Source organism: Dendrobium catenatum, unplaced genomic scaffold, assembly GCF_001605985.2.
Source record: "Dendrobium catenatum unplaced genomic scaffold, ASM160598v2 fragScaff_scaffold_1056, whole genome shotgun sequence".
Classification (NCBI taxonomy): Eukaryota; Viridiplantae; Streptophyta; class Magnoliopsida; order Asparagales; family Orchidaceae; genus Dendrobium; species Dendrobium catenatum.
Window position 1 is genome coordinate 7,008,346 of NW_021319518.1, and position 18,405 is coordinate 7,026,750.

At 34.7% G+C, this 18,405-nt stretch overlaps 1 protein-coding gene across 2 annotated transcripts; it reads left to right on the forward strand.

The window, feature by feature from the left end:
- Positions 1-1,322: 1,322 nt before the first annotated feature.
- On the forward strand, positions 1,323-6,233 carry LOC110103399 (cold-responsive protein kinase 1). 2 transcript variants are annotated; one of them, XM_028698173.1, is made up of 7 exons: positions 1,323-1,520; positions 1,793-1,919; positions 2,030-2,145; positions 2,228-2,438; positions 2,526-2,763; positions 2,967-3,117; positions 5,402-6,233. In XM_028698173.1, exons 2-7 carry the CDS (start codon positions 1,853-1,855, stop codon positions 5,714-5,716), a joined length of 1,098 nt encoding a protein of 365 aa, XP_028554006.1. In that variant the 5' UTR covers positions 1,323-1,520; positions 1,793-1,852; the 3' UTR covers positions 5,717-6,233. The 2 variants fall into 2 exon arrangements, with proteins under 2 accessions (XP_028554006.1, XP_028554007.1); XM_028698174.1 differs by having other exon boundaries at positions 1,323-1,492; positions 1,792-1,919.
- Positions 6,234-18,405: the final 12,172 nt, after the last annotated feature.

Genomic DNA, 18,405 nt, shown 5'->3' on the forward strand with positions numbered 1-18,405 from the left:
AAAATGTTTTTTTTTTTTAATTTAGAACAAATATAACTATTTCAACATTAATTTAAATTTAATAATTCGCCACATCATCCGTGCCCATCAGATTACCTCACCCTCACATCGGCGAGCTAAGTAGTTGCTTGCTTGAGCAAAGCAACTGGCATTAGTTTTAAATTTTCCTTTTTCCGGTTGGCTTTCACGTAAACGATTTTATATTAAAAATTTATCGTAAAATAAATCCTTTTATAATGAGAACAGGAAAGAAAAAACGCACGTGACATTATGACCTGAAGTCAATGCCGATGGCTTTCAGTTTTTTTAATATTAAGTATATTTTTATTTGATTATTATTTGTATAGTTTTAGGTTTAGGGATTAATAATTATTTGTTATAATTAAATTTATTAATATAATATTTGTAAAAAATCATTATTAGTTTTTCAAACTGTAAGCTTAATACACGGAATCCACGTGCTTAAATAGATTACAAATTCTTAATTTCGTGCCAGGAAAAAACGCATGTGACATTTTGACCTATGAAAACTGAAATACCTAAGAAGTTTCTTATCTTCATTCTTTTGTCTTCATTAAGGGCAGAATGTTTTCAATTTATTTGATTTTAGAGAAAAATTTTGAATTGGTCCTTTTTTTTTAATGATTAAAATAATCTCTAACATTCCATCAGGCTTAGTTGGGTTGGTGGACGAGCATGATTGAGAAACTCTTATACTCATGTTCGATTCCCCTCTCATACGGCTCGATCCATTAAGTGAGGAGGAAAAAATAACTACGGGTCTTGCACCTGTGGGCTGGTTACTAGTAGGCTTTTTGAGGGATTAGTTAAGACGCCATGAGCCTCCTATGAGGTTGCAACAGATAGATACCTCTATTAAAAAAAAAAACAAATCTCTAACATTATAAAAGTATCAATTTAATTTTTTATAATCAATTTCATAGAAATAGAAACAACTTCAATAAATTTTATTTTTGAAAAAAAAAACTCCAAAATAAACATTTGAGGGAAAAATTTTATTTTATTTGGATTTACATACATACCATTTTATTTTATATTATTTACATATTTAATACCTAAAATTTTATTATTACATTACTACCATTTATAGAATAATTATGGGTGCATAAAATGAAAAATTAAAGTTTATAGGATGATATGAGTGGTAAGAATGAAATATATAAATGATATATTTGATATTAAAATTTTATATGAGTGATAGAATGATAGTTATAAAATATTAAAGTTTTAGATATTAGCCTGAAATAAGGTGGTATTTTTGTAAAAAAAAAATTTAATTTATTGGAAGGTCAGCGCGTAGCTCAGCTTCCGTCGGCATTCACCTACAGCGTGGATATATTCTCACAATGGGGCGCCGAGGGGGTCTCTCACTCCCCCTCCGTCTCTCTCTACCTACCTCTGGGTTTTCTCTTAAGCGAAAGGAGGAACTTGCTTGAGTTTTCTACCCAGTGGAACCTCTCCTCCATAATTGGTCTCCTGTGAAGTGATTTGCGTTGCAGGTTAGTCTTTCTGACGGATCATTTTTTTTCTTCTTATTTCTCTTTCAAAATTTCTTTCTTTTTTGAGTTATTTCCCTCTGGTTTGCATGAGTAATGAAGAAAGATAGGCTTTGGGTAACTGCATATGAACATTTTGTTTTGAGGGTTCTTCTAGGTTTTCAGTGAAAATCTCATTTTGTGTACCTTTTCTACGAATTTTCAGGCCTTGTATAGTTTTCTGGGTCATGCGTTTTGTGATATTTCTCTGATAAATAGTTCATTTGTTTTGCAGGCTTCTCTTATTTCTTCAATACATCAACATTAATAAAATTGCAGTGTTAGATTTTCTACTAATGACTTGTTTCTCATTCACTGTAAAATGGAGGAAGTCATCAAGGTTGTCATATGTAGGTGATGAAGGTAGCTAAATCATTATTCGGTGCATATTTATATCTATATCCAAAGTTGAAATTGCACCTTCTGAAAATTTCCCACAGTTAAATATTTTGTTGTTATTGTTCTCATCTTAGGAATCCCAGGCAATTCCAAAGTGAAAATATATACCTACAAAGAATTGCGACAAGCAACCAATGATTTCAGTCCTTCTAATAAGGTTGGAGAGGGAGGTTTTGGTTGCGTGTACAAGGTAATTTCATGGAAGCTTACTGGATTTTTTCACTTAACAAGTGTACCCTTTTTAACGAAAGAGTTGCAATTTTGCTTTGCAGGGGAGGCTAAAAAATGGGAAAGTTGTTGCAATTAAAGTTCTTTCCTCTGCGTCAAAACAGGGAGTGCACCAATTTTTAAATGAGATTGCTATGATCTCCAATATAATCCATGAGAACCTTGTCAGTTTATATGGTTGCTGTGTGGAAGGAAATCAGAGGATATTGGTTTACAACTACCTTGAGAACAACAGCATTGCAAAAATGCTTTTTGGTAAGTCTTTGCTCTTTGTCTTGTCTTTTTTCAAGATACAAATCTAGTTTTGGGTAGCTTTGTATTCTGATTTGTTTCTAATCTTAGGTGGGAGTGACAGCAAAGTTCATTTCAACTGGAAAACAAGAACAAAAATTTGCATTGGTGTTGCTCGAGGGCTCAAATTCCTTCATGAGGAGGCATCTCCTCATATTGTGCATCGAGATATCAAAGCCAGTAATATTCTTCTAGATAAAGATTTGACTCCTAAGATTTCAGATTTTGGTTTAGCAAAATCTCTACCTTCAAATATGAGCCATGTCAGCACCAGGGTAGCTGGAACAATGTGAGTTGGATGCATTGACTCTTCCCTATGTGATCTTGTTTGTGTGATTCTTCCTTTTCTGATGCAACACTAGTTTAGCATGACATGATTTCAATATGGACCTCTACAGTTAACTTTTCATTCACTTCACATCATGCGTACTATGTGTGCAAGTCCTTGTTTAACAAAGTAAATCTACTAACTGGTAATTTCTTATTAAATAGAGGTTACTTGGCACCGGAGTATGCAATATTTGGGCAATTGACGAGGAAGGCTGACATTTATAGCTTTGGTGTTCTTCTGCTGGAGATAATCAGTGGAAGACTCAACACAAATACAAGATTACCATTTGAAGATCAGTTTCTTCTTGAAAGAGTAAGAATGTTTATGTTCTTTATAGACACACAGAAGCTTCATTTATCAACTAGAATCTTCCACTGGACAAGTTTTTCTTCTTATATAATTTTTTTTTCTTCCTTCCTATAACTTCTAAACTCTTGCTGCAGATTGTGTGGAGGGTGATTTAGATAACTCTGGGAATAGTTACCATTGTTTACTTTTTCAAACGTGATTAGTTTTAGGTGCATCTTCATTAGGTTTAATTTCTTGGCCATTTAGGTATGTTAGTTGAATGAAATACCGTTGTCAGAATTTCATTTCCAAATTTCAAATTAGACATTGCCAGGAACTGAGAAGAATGAGTTTTATATCCTTTTCTCTCCGGTCTTAAATGTAAAGGTGTGTGGTTTGTTCCCATAATCAAATCCTGCTGTGATTGCCTCTGGCAAGACTTTAGGGTATTTGGAGAGTTTCTTAAGAGAAAGAGGTGGTGAGAAATTAGAGTTTAGGAAAAGGGAATGCTAGATAGCCATAAATTGAAAATAAAAGCCCCAATGCGTAATGTGGTCAGCTAGAGAGAAGGGGGGACCTAATTATCGCTCTTTATATTGTTCAATAAATGATAATTTACTACAAAAGGGTCGCTATTTTTAGCTTTTGAGATATATTAAAATAAATAGAGAAATTCTAGTGAAAATTTAAATGATAATTTATAGAATATGTTGTTTATCCTATATGATTACTGCTTATACTAACAAATTCTAGCTATCTAATCCCTTAATATATGGAAATCACTTTTGACTTATCACTTATCTTAAAACCCTCCTTGGATTATGTTTTGATTGGTCATGAGGTAGAAATTTGATGGAGTAAATTAAGGAAGAGTGATTTGGTTTTCCTTGGCTCATGCAATTATCCTTCTCTCTCCACTTATTCATGCTTGGGCTGACATCTCCATCATAAGATTGATTTTGTAAATTGTAATTAAACTCCTTGTGGACTTTGATTTGTAGCCCTCCATATCTCCATCACGTATCCTAATGAGCCAGGGGGCCTTGTGGACTTGTCCTGAACTTATTTTGGCTTGCCATGTGCTTGATGTCACTAATTCTAAGGCTAGCCAGTGTTGGTGCTTATTGACCCACCATTTGAACTAAGTGAACTAATTAACTAAACTCAGTGTCATTAGAAGAGCCCGTTGAATCGCACCTTCCTGATTTTTTTGTAACAGCCATTGATCTATGTATGACAGCACTAACGAATTAGGCTTCATTTGGGACAACTTTCTTTATGCTTCTTAAAGCAGCTTTATAGTACAAAATTTTTAATTTTTGTACTGAAAAATTGCTTTATGAAGCAGTAAGAAAGCCGTCCCAAACAAAGCCTTAGCCAGATCCGAAATTACAAAATTTCTGATTTAATGAGGTGACCCATGAAACATGGCAAGTAGTGTCTACTTAGATTTGGGGTAGAAGATTGATAACAACTAAAATACTTTTATTTGGCAACTTTTGTTCATATTTGAAGCGAGCCAGCATAGTTTTTCATTCCCAATTTTGATATATAAAACAACTCTTAACATTTGAACAGGTGATATCTCTGTTCTAGGATATTGAACTATTATATGGGAAAGTTTCTTTCAGAGTAGTACTGAAAATGTTTTAATATTTGTTCATCATAAATTTTTGTACTTATACTTATAGAGGATTTGACTAATTGTATTATAGCTGTTTTCATTCTTATGGCAGTTGGGGTTAAGATTAAAGCTTTGTTTGGGACGGCTTTCTTACTGCTTTTTAAAGTGGCTTTCTAGTATCAAATTTTTAATTTGTGTACTAAAAGCCGCTTTAAGAAGCAATTAAAAATCATTCCAAACGAAGTCTAAATTTTAATTTTAAAATTGATATCAAGAATCAGCTTATTTCATGATGTTATGAAGGACTTGAACTTAACAATTTGTTTGAAGAAAAATAATTCAAGGCTCAGGAACAATTCAATTAGCAATCTGCTGCAACTATTGTGTTGACCAGTTCTTTTATTCATGACCCGCTTGATATGATTATGTAGCAGCATTAATTTGCATAAGTTGTCCAATTTTTGTACCTTTTTAGTTGGCTGAATGAATGGGAAATAGCTGTTTGAAAGTTGGAAGTGATTATTTAATGGAAATCCTACTAGAACTCTATGCTATCATGGTGACTTATGTGTAGTGTTTGAAATATTCCATCAATGTTTATTCAATCTTTATTCAATCCATTTTACTTGCAACGTATAAATTAGAGGTGTTATGGTATCCCAACTGAAGGCTTTTACGCTTCAGGTATGGGCTCTCTACGAGAAAGGAGAGCTTGAAAGCATCATAGACACATCATTAGGAAGTGATTTAAATGCTGAAGAGGCCTACAGATTTCTACTGGTTGGGCTCCTTTGTACTCAAGACTCACCCAAACTGCGACCTTCAATGTCCTCCATAGTAAAGATGCTTGCTGGTGATGTGGATGTCAACTCCTTTCATATTACAAAGCCCGGCATGATCACCGACTTTATGGACCTTAAAGTGAGGAAGAGTGATCAGCAACTTTCGACGAAGATGCTCTCGCCAATTATCTCTCCTCACGCTGCATCACCGTTGTAATTATCGGCAGATACCAAGCATTCTTTCCATTGTTTTCATTGCAGTAGTTGATCCAACATAGGCATCTCAATTCTGTAGCATTGAAGAACTTAAAAAAATTTGAGTTATGCACTCAAAGCTGAAGGCTTTTTCTTCTTGTGAATGCTCAGAAAAGATCAGGAAGCTTAAAGCTTCATTTGGGACGGCTTTTTTACTGCTTCTTAAAGTAGCTTTTTAGTATAAAAATTTAAAATTTTGTACTAAAAATATGCTTTAAAAAGCAATAAGAAAACCATCCCAAACGAAACCTAAGTTAAATGATGTGTGGCAATTATGTTTGCTATTTAGTTTTTCCTATTCGATTAGATACTTTTTGTCAACCTGCACACTTGCAAGGAATGCGCACATTTGCACATAGCAATAATCTTGTACAACCTACATGAACAAGGAGTATATATGATTTTCTATGCCTTGGACGCATATACCTTCACTATTGAAATATGATTCATTTCCCTTAATAAATGTAATCATGTGAACATTCGAAGAAGGGAAAGCTGTCCAAATTGCAGCTTGAACTTTTCTCTTCCAAATATCTTCTATCTTAAAAGTTTGTGTGATTTAGGCTTCGTTTGGGTCGGTTTTTTTACTGCTTTCTAAAACAGTTTTCAAGTACAAAAATTTTAATTTTTGTATAAAAAAGTTGCTTTAAGAAGTAGCAAGAAAACCGTTCCAAACGAAATCTTTGAACTCTTGTGATTGATTTATCATAAAGCTTCGCGATGATCTCTAGATTCTCTACTTAATAGTGATGTGATGATCTTTAGTTTCTCTACTTAACTGCAATTTATTGTTCATGGATTTTGAAGATGTTATCATAGTTATTAAGATATAAATAAGATACTCTTAAAATAGGAAGAGGATAAAAGGAGAATCTTAGGTTCAAAGACTAACAAGATTCGAATGTTATAACTTTTTTTTAATTCAAATGTTATAATTAATGTTTGATTGTTGTTTAAAGTAGGGTTGAATGTTTGTTTTTGAAAATAGGATTTGAATATTAGATTCATAACATGGTTCGAAGTAGAGTAATATGAGTTTTAAATATTATTTGAATTTTATTTGAATCATAAATCCTATTAGGTTAGAATAGAGCTTGAGCAGGGATTAAACATGATTTAAAACTCATATAGTCTTGTTTGAATCTTGTACATAGATGAGTGGGGAGGAGGATGGTGAGGAGTTCATGCTATTCATTCAACCATTCAATCAAAGGCTTGAGGTGAGGTGGTGAAGGAGAATGGGGATTGATATGTTACCAAAAATTGCTTTGATTGGGCATGAATTTTGATGCAAATATGCATTAGAAACTTTCAAAATTAAATTTGGGATCATCTAAACTTCAATTTCAACAAACTTATAGTCAAATTGAAATCTCAAAGAGACGAATCCAATGACACCAAATTCAGCCCAATACGAGCCCATATGAGATCAAATTAAAGGACCAAAGCATTCTTAAAAGCTTTAGAGCATTAATTGGATGAACAAATGATATCCAAATATGTCATCTTTATATTTGAATCGAGCGGCTCGACGAGATGAATCCAACGAACCCAAGATCACTCAATTATGACATCAATAATGCACTTAAGTGTTCAATAAATGCCCCATGATGAAGGGAATCATTGAATCAATATGGACCATCCTATAGAACACACCAAATCTATCATGGATCTTCTCCACATTTATTGAGGATGTCAATCCTAAAAAATTTATAAATAAACTCTCATTATTCACATAAAGGGAGGGAGGAGGAGAAAGAGAAGAGCTCTAGAGCTTGAAGAATCTAGAAGCTCCACCCCGGCACCACCGCCGACGCATTTGTGCCACCAAAGCATTGCTGCTAGACCTTTGCTCGATCATCGTCGTTGAACCTCTATTTGGATGGCACTGTCGGTCCTTCCTCTTACCACTATTGCCTGCCCACTATAATTGTGGACTCTGAAAATTTCATAATGCGCCCCATCCTCTTCGTGCTAGTCTATTTTTTTAGTGTAATGATGATGGCGGAGAGTTTTAACAAGATTAGGTTCAGGGTGAATTTTCAGAAGGTATATTGGGTTTTAGATAAGACACTACCCAGAGATTTTGCCCTCATTTTGTGTGGATTTTATGATCCGAGTTCTGGTTTCCTATATGTGAAAGCTCATATAGTTATTTACCCCTCCCAATAATGAGGGAGAACTTTCAATTAAGGCTAGTCGTTAAAGAGGTTACATAGGTTGTAAATTCAGTGTATAATAGCAATAATTTTAGGGTTTGAATTTGAGACATGAATTTTGGAGTTTATCACCATGAACTTAAAATTGGTTGTGGGGGGAATGAAGACGATCTCGATTAAGAACCCATGATTTTGTTGTCCCGGCCTGTCATATTCCCTGGTTTACTTAGTTAGAGGTAGTCGACCTAACCTAACAGAAGGCACCTTATCAGCAGTCATGGGTTGTTTCGTCCAAGAATACCTTGTAGACATGAGTTGGTGTTCGTCTAAGGGGATGATCAGAATTCACCTTAGCTGATGGAGAGCTTTCATGCCTATCAAGTATACACTATAATTCATTACCTAAGCGTTTGAAGCTGTTAGGGAACATACAAGCTTTGCCCGTGATCGTAATATAATGGTGTTATTTTGTGGCAAAACCACCCAATCTGAGGGAACATGTCATGTCCCTGCTTGAAAGAGACTATTTGAGAATGAAACATAGCGATAAACCCGACACGCATTCGCTCTTTGTGAGCTGAGGTTAATTTCAATTTTATCACCCCCGATAAATAGTTGTGGGAGGTGGATGAGTTTTAGTTTTAAGTTTTTTAGGCAATGAATTTTATTTTGGCGGTTTAGACTTTTATTGGATTTGAGACTTGACCCATCCGGTTGAGATTTTCGATCAACATATTCATTATCGGGGTGACATTGAAATCTCTTATATATTTATAGGAATTTGGAAGGCATTTTGTACTTCAAGTCATGTCGACTCCAATCCTTTTGAGGAGATGGATTAGACTTGAGTGTTTTACCCGTGCATCATTCTCAAACCTTTGGATTTAAGAATCATATGTGACGATCGGAGCACATACGGGTTATGTTTAGTTTGCAAATAAATGAGCATTTAACCCTACGTAGCATTCTCAAACATTTACATTTATAACTTTAACACGTTTATCATAGCACATGCAGGGGTTTTGTGATTCAGTTTAAGGGATCATATTTAATACATAAGGGGCATTTTAAAATATTTAAATATGATTGATTTATGCAAGTAATTTTATTTAGAAAAATGTCTGAGATTTCATTTAAGGGCCTACGAATGTCTTCTGTCCGCTTGTATACATGTTGTGGATCCTGTGGCATTGTGTCGTGTTTCAGGTTGAGTTTCATCTGCTACTTTGTACATGCAGACTGTAGTGCACTACTTGTTGCTTTCTGCGTCTGGATTATAGTGCACTAATGAATCTCCTGCTAGTTATCCGTGGATAATTGAATTTGCATGATGACTTTATTTATGGTTATTCCTTTGCATACAAATCTTCTAACGTCGACCACAGGTATTTCTATTTGTTGTAGTTATTCTTCATTTTGCTTGTGGTTGACACACCAAGCGTACAACGAATCTTCTACATCAGCTCGTATGGATTTACATTTGTTGTAGTCATTTAACATTTTGTTTGTGATGACACTTCGTGGGTATAGCAGGTCTCCTGCAACAGATGAACTAGTGTTTTACTTGCAGATAACATGTAGTGTGTGTTGCAAATCCCTCATTATTTGTGTGGGAATTGTATTTTATTTCGAGCAATTCATTGCCTTTGTTGCATGTCAATTCCCCTCACCCGCAGGGAACTCATGTATTTGCTAAATGCTCGATTAACATTGACTGCATGAGGGCATCTTTATAATCAATGCATGCCTGTTGTTACCATTCATAAGTGTTTAAAGCATTTGATGATTTATCTACTATTGCATGTGAATGAAACATTGTATACATCATGAATCTCTCTCATATCAATGCAAGCATTTGTGTGTTTATTGTCTTTCGTATGTTGTAGGTGAACTACTATGCATGTCACAAGCTTCTACAATTACTTGTGGGTACTCCTACAATTGCTCGTAGGTACTAATATTTGTACTGGATTCATAGTTTTTGCTTGCATATGAACTGCAAGGTATTGTTATATTCGCTTTGGCGAGTTGTCATCATTTGTGGGTGGGCCAATGTATTCATAAACTGGCTGATGTTGAGCGTAGGGATGATGCTACATCCATTATCAATTTCCTTGTACACAATGAACGAAAAATTGTTGCATTTTCTTGCATATATTTAATGTTCGTGGAAACTGATGTATATATTTGCAAGATACCCATTAGCTCTTGTTGATAGCAAGCAAACTATATTCTTTGCAACTTCTCCACTTTACTAAATCATTAACCATTGCAACCCTCTTATTCTTTGTTCATTAGGCTCTGCATTTCTATTGAAGTAGCTAATTCTCAACTTTCATTAAAGATGAAGTTATAAGTTATAAGCATGGAAGTGCATCATTTCCTTAATCCTTGTTTGCATTTAAATTAAAGCAGTCACTTTGCCAAATTACAAGTTTTATTTATTGCGCTACAAGTCATTGATTATGTCCAAGTTTTCTTTGAGTTTAATGTCATCTGTCTAATGTCCATTAGAAGTCAAGTTTAGTTCAACTATGAGTTCAAGTTTTTGTTAATCAATTTAGGTTCTGTTCCAGTTCACTGTTGTTAAAAAGTTTGTAAGTTCGGTCCCCTATTTTTGTCTAAGTCAGTTTGCCAAATTTCAAATCCAATATACCTTTTGAAAAATTTGCCTCATAACTTATTCCCTAAAAACTCTTCCTCGATGACCCAAATGAGGGGTGTTTTTTGTATCCCACCACAACTACGGTCTTCCTACACTCCTTACACAACTTTGGTTCTTCCTGACCTTCGTCACCTGCGTCAATTACGGTCCCTCAAACCGACCATGCACCCAACTACGGTCCTTACTTATCTCCAACTGTCGCCAACTATGTCCCCCGCTACTATTCGCCCGACTAAGGTCCCTTCTGACTATGTCATGCCGTCGCTACGACTCTGACCATCGTCGCCGACTATGTTCTTGGGACCCTTCATCCGCCACTATAGTCCCTCTAACCATTGTTGCCCACAGCAGTCCTTCCAACTTCCACTGTGTCACTATAGTCTTATCATCAATATTCGATTACGACCTTACACATCAAAAGAACAAGATACATACTTTCATGAGAACAAGCTCTTGTGACATTGTTTTCCTGCCGCCCTTAACATGTAAGGCATATCATATATGTATTATTAGCTACATCGAGTCAAATCTTCATTGAGGAAGGAATTATTTACTATGTTAATCATATCAATGGCGCAAGACCCCGTTAGCGAGGGGGGGGGGGGGGTTCTGGGCACGAATTTTTTGTATCGTCACAACTACGGTCCTTCCTACCTCCCTCACCCGACTTTGGTTCTTCCGACCTTCGTCACCAGTCAACTACGGTCCCTCTAACCACCATCACCCGACTACGGTCCTTTCTATCTCCGACGTCCGCCAACTATGGTCCCTCCGACTACTATCGCCCGACTAAGGTCCTTCTGACCTTAGTCGTCCGTCGACTACGAACCTTCTGATCATCGTCGCCCGACTATGTTCCTTTGGACCTTCATCCCTCGCCGACTATAGTCTTTCTAACCATTGTTGCCCGACAGCGGTCCTTCCAACTTCCATCGTGTGTCGACTATAGTCCTTCTTATCATCATAATTCGATTACGACCCTACCAATCAAATGAACAAGACAATACTTTCATGAGAACAACTCTTGTGACATTGGTTTTCTCCAGCCTCGACCATGTAAAGACATTATATAATGTATATTAGCTACATTGAGTCAACATCTTCCCCTGAGGAAGGACATTATTTGTAATCAATTACAAATACTAATGTATTCATTCAAACTGGGCAAGACCCCATAATTTTTTCCTATTTTTAGGGGTTTCCACATAAAAAATATGATGTCTCATATAGATGATGCACATTACTCTTTTATCTGTTTGTGTGATGGATCTTCGAACAAAGTTATGACACTAAACTTTATATATCTCTATCACCACAAATTTTCCAGGACGTAACAGGGATAATGTAGAGGTTCTTACCACTAATTCCTCCATTCAAATGGATATGTAACATGATGTAGAGAAAGAGGAGAAAAATATGGAGATTCTTGTAATTGATTTTATCATTTATATGGAGACCGAAGATGATGTGATGATGGAGGCTAAAAATGTTAACCATCACTTCATATTGTAAGTAAAGATGATTTAAAATTAATAGATTATAAAAGGAGAAGGACAAAGAATAATAAGTATTTGATTGAAGTTTTCACAAATCCATCAATAGGCGCAAGTCAATGGATATATGTACCATTGACTACATATGTTCGATCGATGAAAACAATTTTTTTTCATTAAGACTTGCATAGCTTGTTTAGAGGACAATTCTAAAAAAAGGATATTGGAGTTGGAAGTGGATGTGCAATGTAGCTTCATATGTTGTATATGCAAATGACTTTGGCCAATCGAAGTCGTGATAACTTTTTAACTCTATCGTTGCAATGTGTTACTCACTATAATTTTAATATTTTTGTAGCATATAAATACTTTATGTTATCTAATAAGGGAGTGAAAATAGTATTACCCAAAGACCTTTGAACTAGGCTTTGTTGTCTTGGATGAATTGTTCGATCAAGACAACATACTAATGATGGATAAGCACACTAAATTAAAGAGGAATCAACTCTTTTAAGTAACATGAATATGTGTTGATATTTGTTACTAAAGATGTAAAACTATATATTATCCAATGAATTAGTTTAAAGTTCATTGGACAATATCTAAGATCTCACTACCAACAAATACAATGAAGTTATATGATTGGATCTACAAAAATTGGCTTTATCCCATTATTGTTGTTGTTGTAGATCCATAGGTCCATTGATAGGTTGCCATTATAAAAAATTTTATTATTCAATATGAATAATTAAGATATATGAAATGAAAGTTATAGCCCTTTTTATTAAATTTATAATACATTGTTTTATATATTACAACAATTTTAATTGCACTCTACTCTCTTTAAGTAATGACATGTCACTCTATTAAAGTTGTGCTCTATATTCTAGACATATTATGCATAAATGCTTTTTGTTGTGTTATATATAGTTATTTCATCATGTTGGTTTTAGATTATGTTTCAACATGGTTCGAATCTTGTTCAAACTTTTTGCATTCCAACAAGGTTTGATCAAGGAACCTCCCAAATGTGACTAATGTTCAAACAAGTTTCAAAGATGTTTTGAATTTGGTTTTAACAATGTTTGAACATGTTTGCTTACAATTCAAACGTTGTTTGAGCAACATTGATAGTTGTTTATTCTGCTACATTTAGATAGTTCAATGAACTCTTAAGTGCAAATAATATTTGAATATGATTTAAAAAATTGAAAATGGTTCAAATTAAGTTTTAAGAATGTTCGAACATGTGCGAACCCCATTCAAACAACGTTGATTGTTACCTTTTATTTTGCTGCATTCAAACAAGGTTCGATCAAGGAACCTCTCAACACCAACATGGTTCAAATATATTTGATCACAATTCAAACCTTGTTTGCACCTTCATCTAACATCGTTCGAACCTTATTTGAACTTAGATCGAACATTATGCAATAGGTAGGTATTATAGAGTTTGGATCTTATGGAATTTAAAATAAATAGCATACCATCGTAATGACAACCATTTTAACAATTAGTCAAACCAATTAATGAAATTATCTACTTGAATTAATATGACATATTATTACATTACATAAGATTTAATAACAACCACTGACATTACTTCAAAAATTAGTGGTCTAATTTAATCAGCTATGAGCAACAAAAAGTTGATGACATATTGGCTTTAGTGACATATATGAATTTTTGGATTACAATCAGATATAAATTGGTAGCAAAAAAATCAATACAATAGATCAATAATATAGAGTTGAAATTACAATATGAGGACATGTACATATTAGAGTCCAAATGTTTTTATTGCTTTTGATTTTCACTAGAACTAACTTAAGAAGAAGATAAATTGGCCAATCAAACTACACATTATAAACATCGATCGATTAGAGAGCATGATGATATATTGTTGAAATGCAGATAGATGTTATGTCGAAAAACAAGGATGGTGGCAGTGATTTCTTAATAGGTGTTGGTTGGACAGCTAATTTCATTCGAATGTGTGTCATTTAGATAAAATTTTATAAAATTGTAACCCACTTGCATGAACAAGAAAGAAACATAAATTAAGTTTTCAACTTGTACTATCAGTAAATTGTAACTCAAAGCCAACCACAATTCTAAATGCATTCGTAAATAATGATGAAAGTATAGACCAAAGGCATCTTGGTGAGGTGTAGAGTTTGACATATAAGGAACACTTAAGTTTCGTTTGGGATGGCTTTCTTATTACTTCTTAAAGTGAATTTTTAGCAATCTCAAACAAAATCTTCTATCCTTTCCTATAAAGGGTATAGCCATGCTCTTTGTAATTTATTTGATAAATTCACATCTAATGTAATCTTATTGTAGTTATTTTTTGTAGAATTCAATCATTTTTTCTCCATATTATTTTGAATAAACAATTATTTTTCTAAAGTCACATTTATTCAGACTTCATTTGAGATAATTTTCTTATTGCTTTTTAAAATGCTATCCTTAAGTAAGATAACAATTTTTTTTTGAAATTTTTTTATAGAAATTTGTTTTAGAAAGTAATTAAAAAGCTATTCCAAATTAATTGCAAAAAAAAAGAATAAATAAAATAAGAAAACGACCAAAATAAAAGATAAAATAACAATATCAAGTAGGTGCACAATGAAGAACTGGGACCATAACAAAAAGAGCCTACCAATCAGATGACGAGATGGCTTACCCACATCAATAATTAAATACTGACAATAATACAAATTAAGAGCACCGACAAACGAACTACAAACATCACAACCGTTCACGATCAAATCGACGGTACGATTCCCATCAGATGGGGACCACCCTTATTTTCAGAAAACAACACAGCACACCACACAAACAAAACAACGCACGATACAAAGACAGGTTTAGAGCGTGTCAAGTTCCGAAAAGATCAACACCTGTCCCGAAACGACCCGTTCCCACTACGATAGTAGCCCTTACAAGTTCAATTACATCGATGATAATCCCAGGCATTATCGTCATTCTTTCTTTGCACAGAGTGTCGGCGCCGTTCCACGGCGTAGAAGAGCCGCTTTCGCCGCCGCTGTTGCGGTGCTTCCTGAACACAACCATAGCGGATCCGTTCATTGCCCGTGCGCCTATCACGTCAGAGAATCGAAGTAGCGAGGCCACCGGGGCCGCCGCTTTCATCAGTTCCTCCGGCCGGCCTAAGCCGGAGGCCCGTCGGAGGCGAAAGATTGCCCCGACCTGGCCAGGCCGGAGCACGCGCTCCATCTCAAGAACCACGCGGGCTGGGACCCTGGCCCGGTCCAGTGCGGCGGAAAACGCGAAGTCGAAGGAATCCGCGTCGAACGGCAGCGCGCAGCATGCCGTGGTGGGAGTGGCTATCGCCCCTGGAAGCCCCATCCGCTGGGCGATCACCGCAGCAGCGATAGCGTCTGGGCCGACGAAGACCGCGTGGTCGGCTTCGCCGAGCCAGCCCAGTGAAATCAGCTCGCGGAAAGCAGAATCGAGCTCCATGGCTCCGGCGAGCGGGGCGGGGACGGAAGAATCACATCCGCCAGATCCGGCGGCGATTGCGGCGATATCAAAGAGGAGGAGTATTGCCGCCGTTGATGCAATGCTGGCAATAAGGACCTTGAGGACGGCAGATCTGGTCGTTCCCATGAGGGGGAATCGGTCAATCGCTAGTTGAATTAGGGCAGTGGATTGTTTCCCTTCAACGAGAAAGGAGATTAGAGACAGAGAGAGATTGTAAGCCGGAAGGGTGGCGGGGATGAGGGTTTAGCGAGTGCAGAATCTGGAGGAGGTGTGGTTTCCACCCACGAGGAGAACGCAGTGAGCTTCTGGGAGAGGCATCCAGACACGACAGGGGACGCGAACGGTGGCCATTGGAGGGGTTTCAGGCGATCTTGGAGAGGGAGAGAAATTACATGGTTTTAGGGTTTCGCTGGCTGGGGAGGAAGAGAGTTGTGCGGCCGCCGGAGACTGTTGGAATGCGCACGCAGCCAAGTGAACTTATAGGAACTGCGGTAGTACTTGGGGGGCATAGCAATGCCACTAGATTTCGAGTTTAATTTAAGATACTGCCGTGGCATACGCGCACTCGTTCTTTTTTTTTTTTTTTTTTTTTTTTTTTTTTTTTTTTTTTTTTAAGAAATATACTTCATGTTTTTTTATTTTCAAAAGTTATTTATTTGAGTGAAAATTAAATGCAATTGAAATTATTATTTTTTATTTGGAGACAAAAGTACATGACATTTATATATATGTCTCTCTCTTTGATTTATAAGAGATTATTTTGTGCAGATGTCGAACATAGTTCATCATCTAGAGACCAATCATAAACCGCCACATCAGCGATATCGAGCAGTACCGAGTCAGCGATACAGAGAAGTACCGAGTCGCGGTATTGAGCAGTACCGAGTCGAGAACTGAGCAAGAGCGACATGGCGCATTTTGGTTGGTCTCAGGATGTCGTTCGGCGTCCACACATAATAATTTCACTTGATTTAGAGGAGATCAATGACCTTTTTTTTGTAGACATTTAGGTGTTGTTCAAGATGGCTTTCTTATTATTTTTTTAAATAATTTTTTAGTTCAAAATTTTTTAATTTAAAAATCATTGCTAAAAAGCTATTTTAGAAATCAATAAAAAACTATCCCAAATAAAGCCTAAGACAAATTCATATGTAAGACTTGAACTCAAGACTTTTTAGTTGATAGTCAAAGCTCCTAACCAACAAATCAAAATAATCTTTAAACTACTTTCTTCTTCTTATCTCTGAATTTTGTTGCAAACTCCTTTAATGATAGAAAGTATCTGTAGGGCAGAATTCAAAATTTTGTTGCAAATACTAATCACTTGAGCAATTATTGGTGACTTCAATTGCTACAAAAATAATAGTGAGAAATTGGAAGAAAACTACATTCTTAGCAATAAATTTTTGGAATTCAACAAGAAGTTAGCTCAATCAACAGTCCAAGACTTGGCTTATGTTGGTCTTAACTATACTTGTATAACAATAGGACTGATAATCTCATCCACATAAAATTGGATCGAATTTTGGTCAATGATTGATGGCTTAAAATTTTTTTTTTTTTTTTTTTTTACTACAAAACTGACCTACCTAGAAAATCTTATCACTCATCAATGATTGTTCACTGCTCACCCATCCAAAAACAAGCATAGATTCCTAAATAAATATTATTGGAGCAAAATTCCTCTTTTCTTTTTTTATCTTTATTTTTGGGTGAAATAGCATTTTTCTAAATCTACATATTTTAATGTAATATATATATATTTACATCATTTAAATAATATTGTTTGGATTCAATATATTTTTAAATAAAATACTATTTATATAAATCAAAATTTAAAAATATTTTATTGCGAGTAAATTTTTCGTTCCATTTATAAGTTGTGAGGTGATTAACAAGTATTATAAAATCATCTTAATTTTTTTTAGTCATTTGATTGTAAGATGATTTGAGCTCGTGGTGAAGCCAGCAAGTTTTTATAGGGGGTCTAAATTTTTATTTTTATTTTAAATTCTACCAATTTTTTTTCATTCAAGCTTGACTCCAACATTGAATTTTTTAAAAAAAATTTGTTGCATTTATTATTCTAGAGAAGAAAATATTACTTATAAGATAATAAAAAAGCTTAAATTAAATAAGAAATATATTTTCTCCAAAAAAAGATAAGCTTTGCAGGAGCAAAGAGTTTCTTCATTAGTTAAAATTAAGAATAGAAATATATAAAATAAGCTTTTACGAGGAGGATATTTTCTTGTAACATATATATAATGTACTAAAAGTGTGGCTACTCCATTTATGTATATAAAAAAAAATTGCATGCTTAATAGCTTACTTAGCCCTAGATATGAGCTTGTATTTTTTATAATATTTCCCTTTTTCTTAATCTAAATTAATTAGCTTACTTAGCTTACTGAAATTCATATTATAAGATTCATTTAGACTCGTTTATGAGAATATTTAAATTATAAACAACTTTTTTGAATTAAGTAAGCGAGCTTCGTAAATCAATCAATATTTTTTTTTTATCACATAATCTACTTCATAATACATTAGTGTATCTTAAAATATAACAGCTTTCTTATTTTTCTTTTTAATAATTTTTTAGTTTTTTTTTTTAACATTAAGAAAATTTTAATACTGAAAAGTTAATTTAAAAAATACTTAAAAATTTTATCCCAAATAAAATCTTACTTTCATTGCAAGAAATTTTACATTTTATGCAAAAGTAACCAAATTAGCGCTTATTTTCTTCAGTGATACCTTGAACCGCACAAAACCTTTCAAAGAAGTTGTTGCCTAACCGAAATATAAGCCAGAACAATAA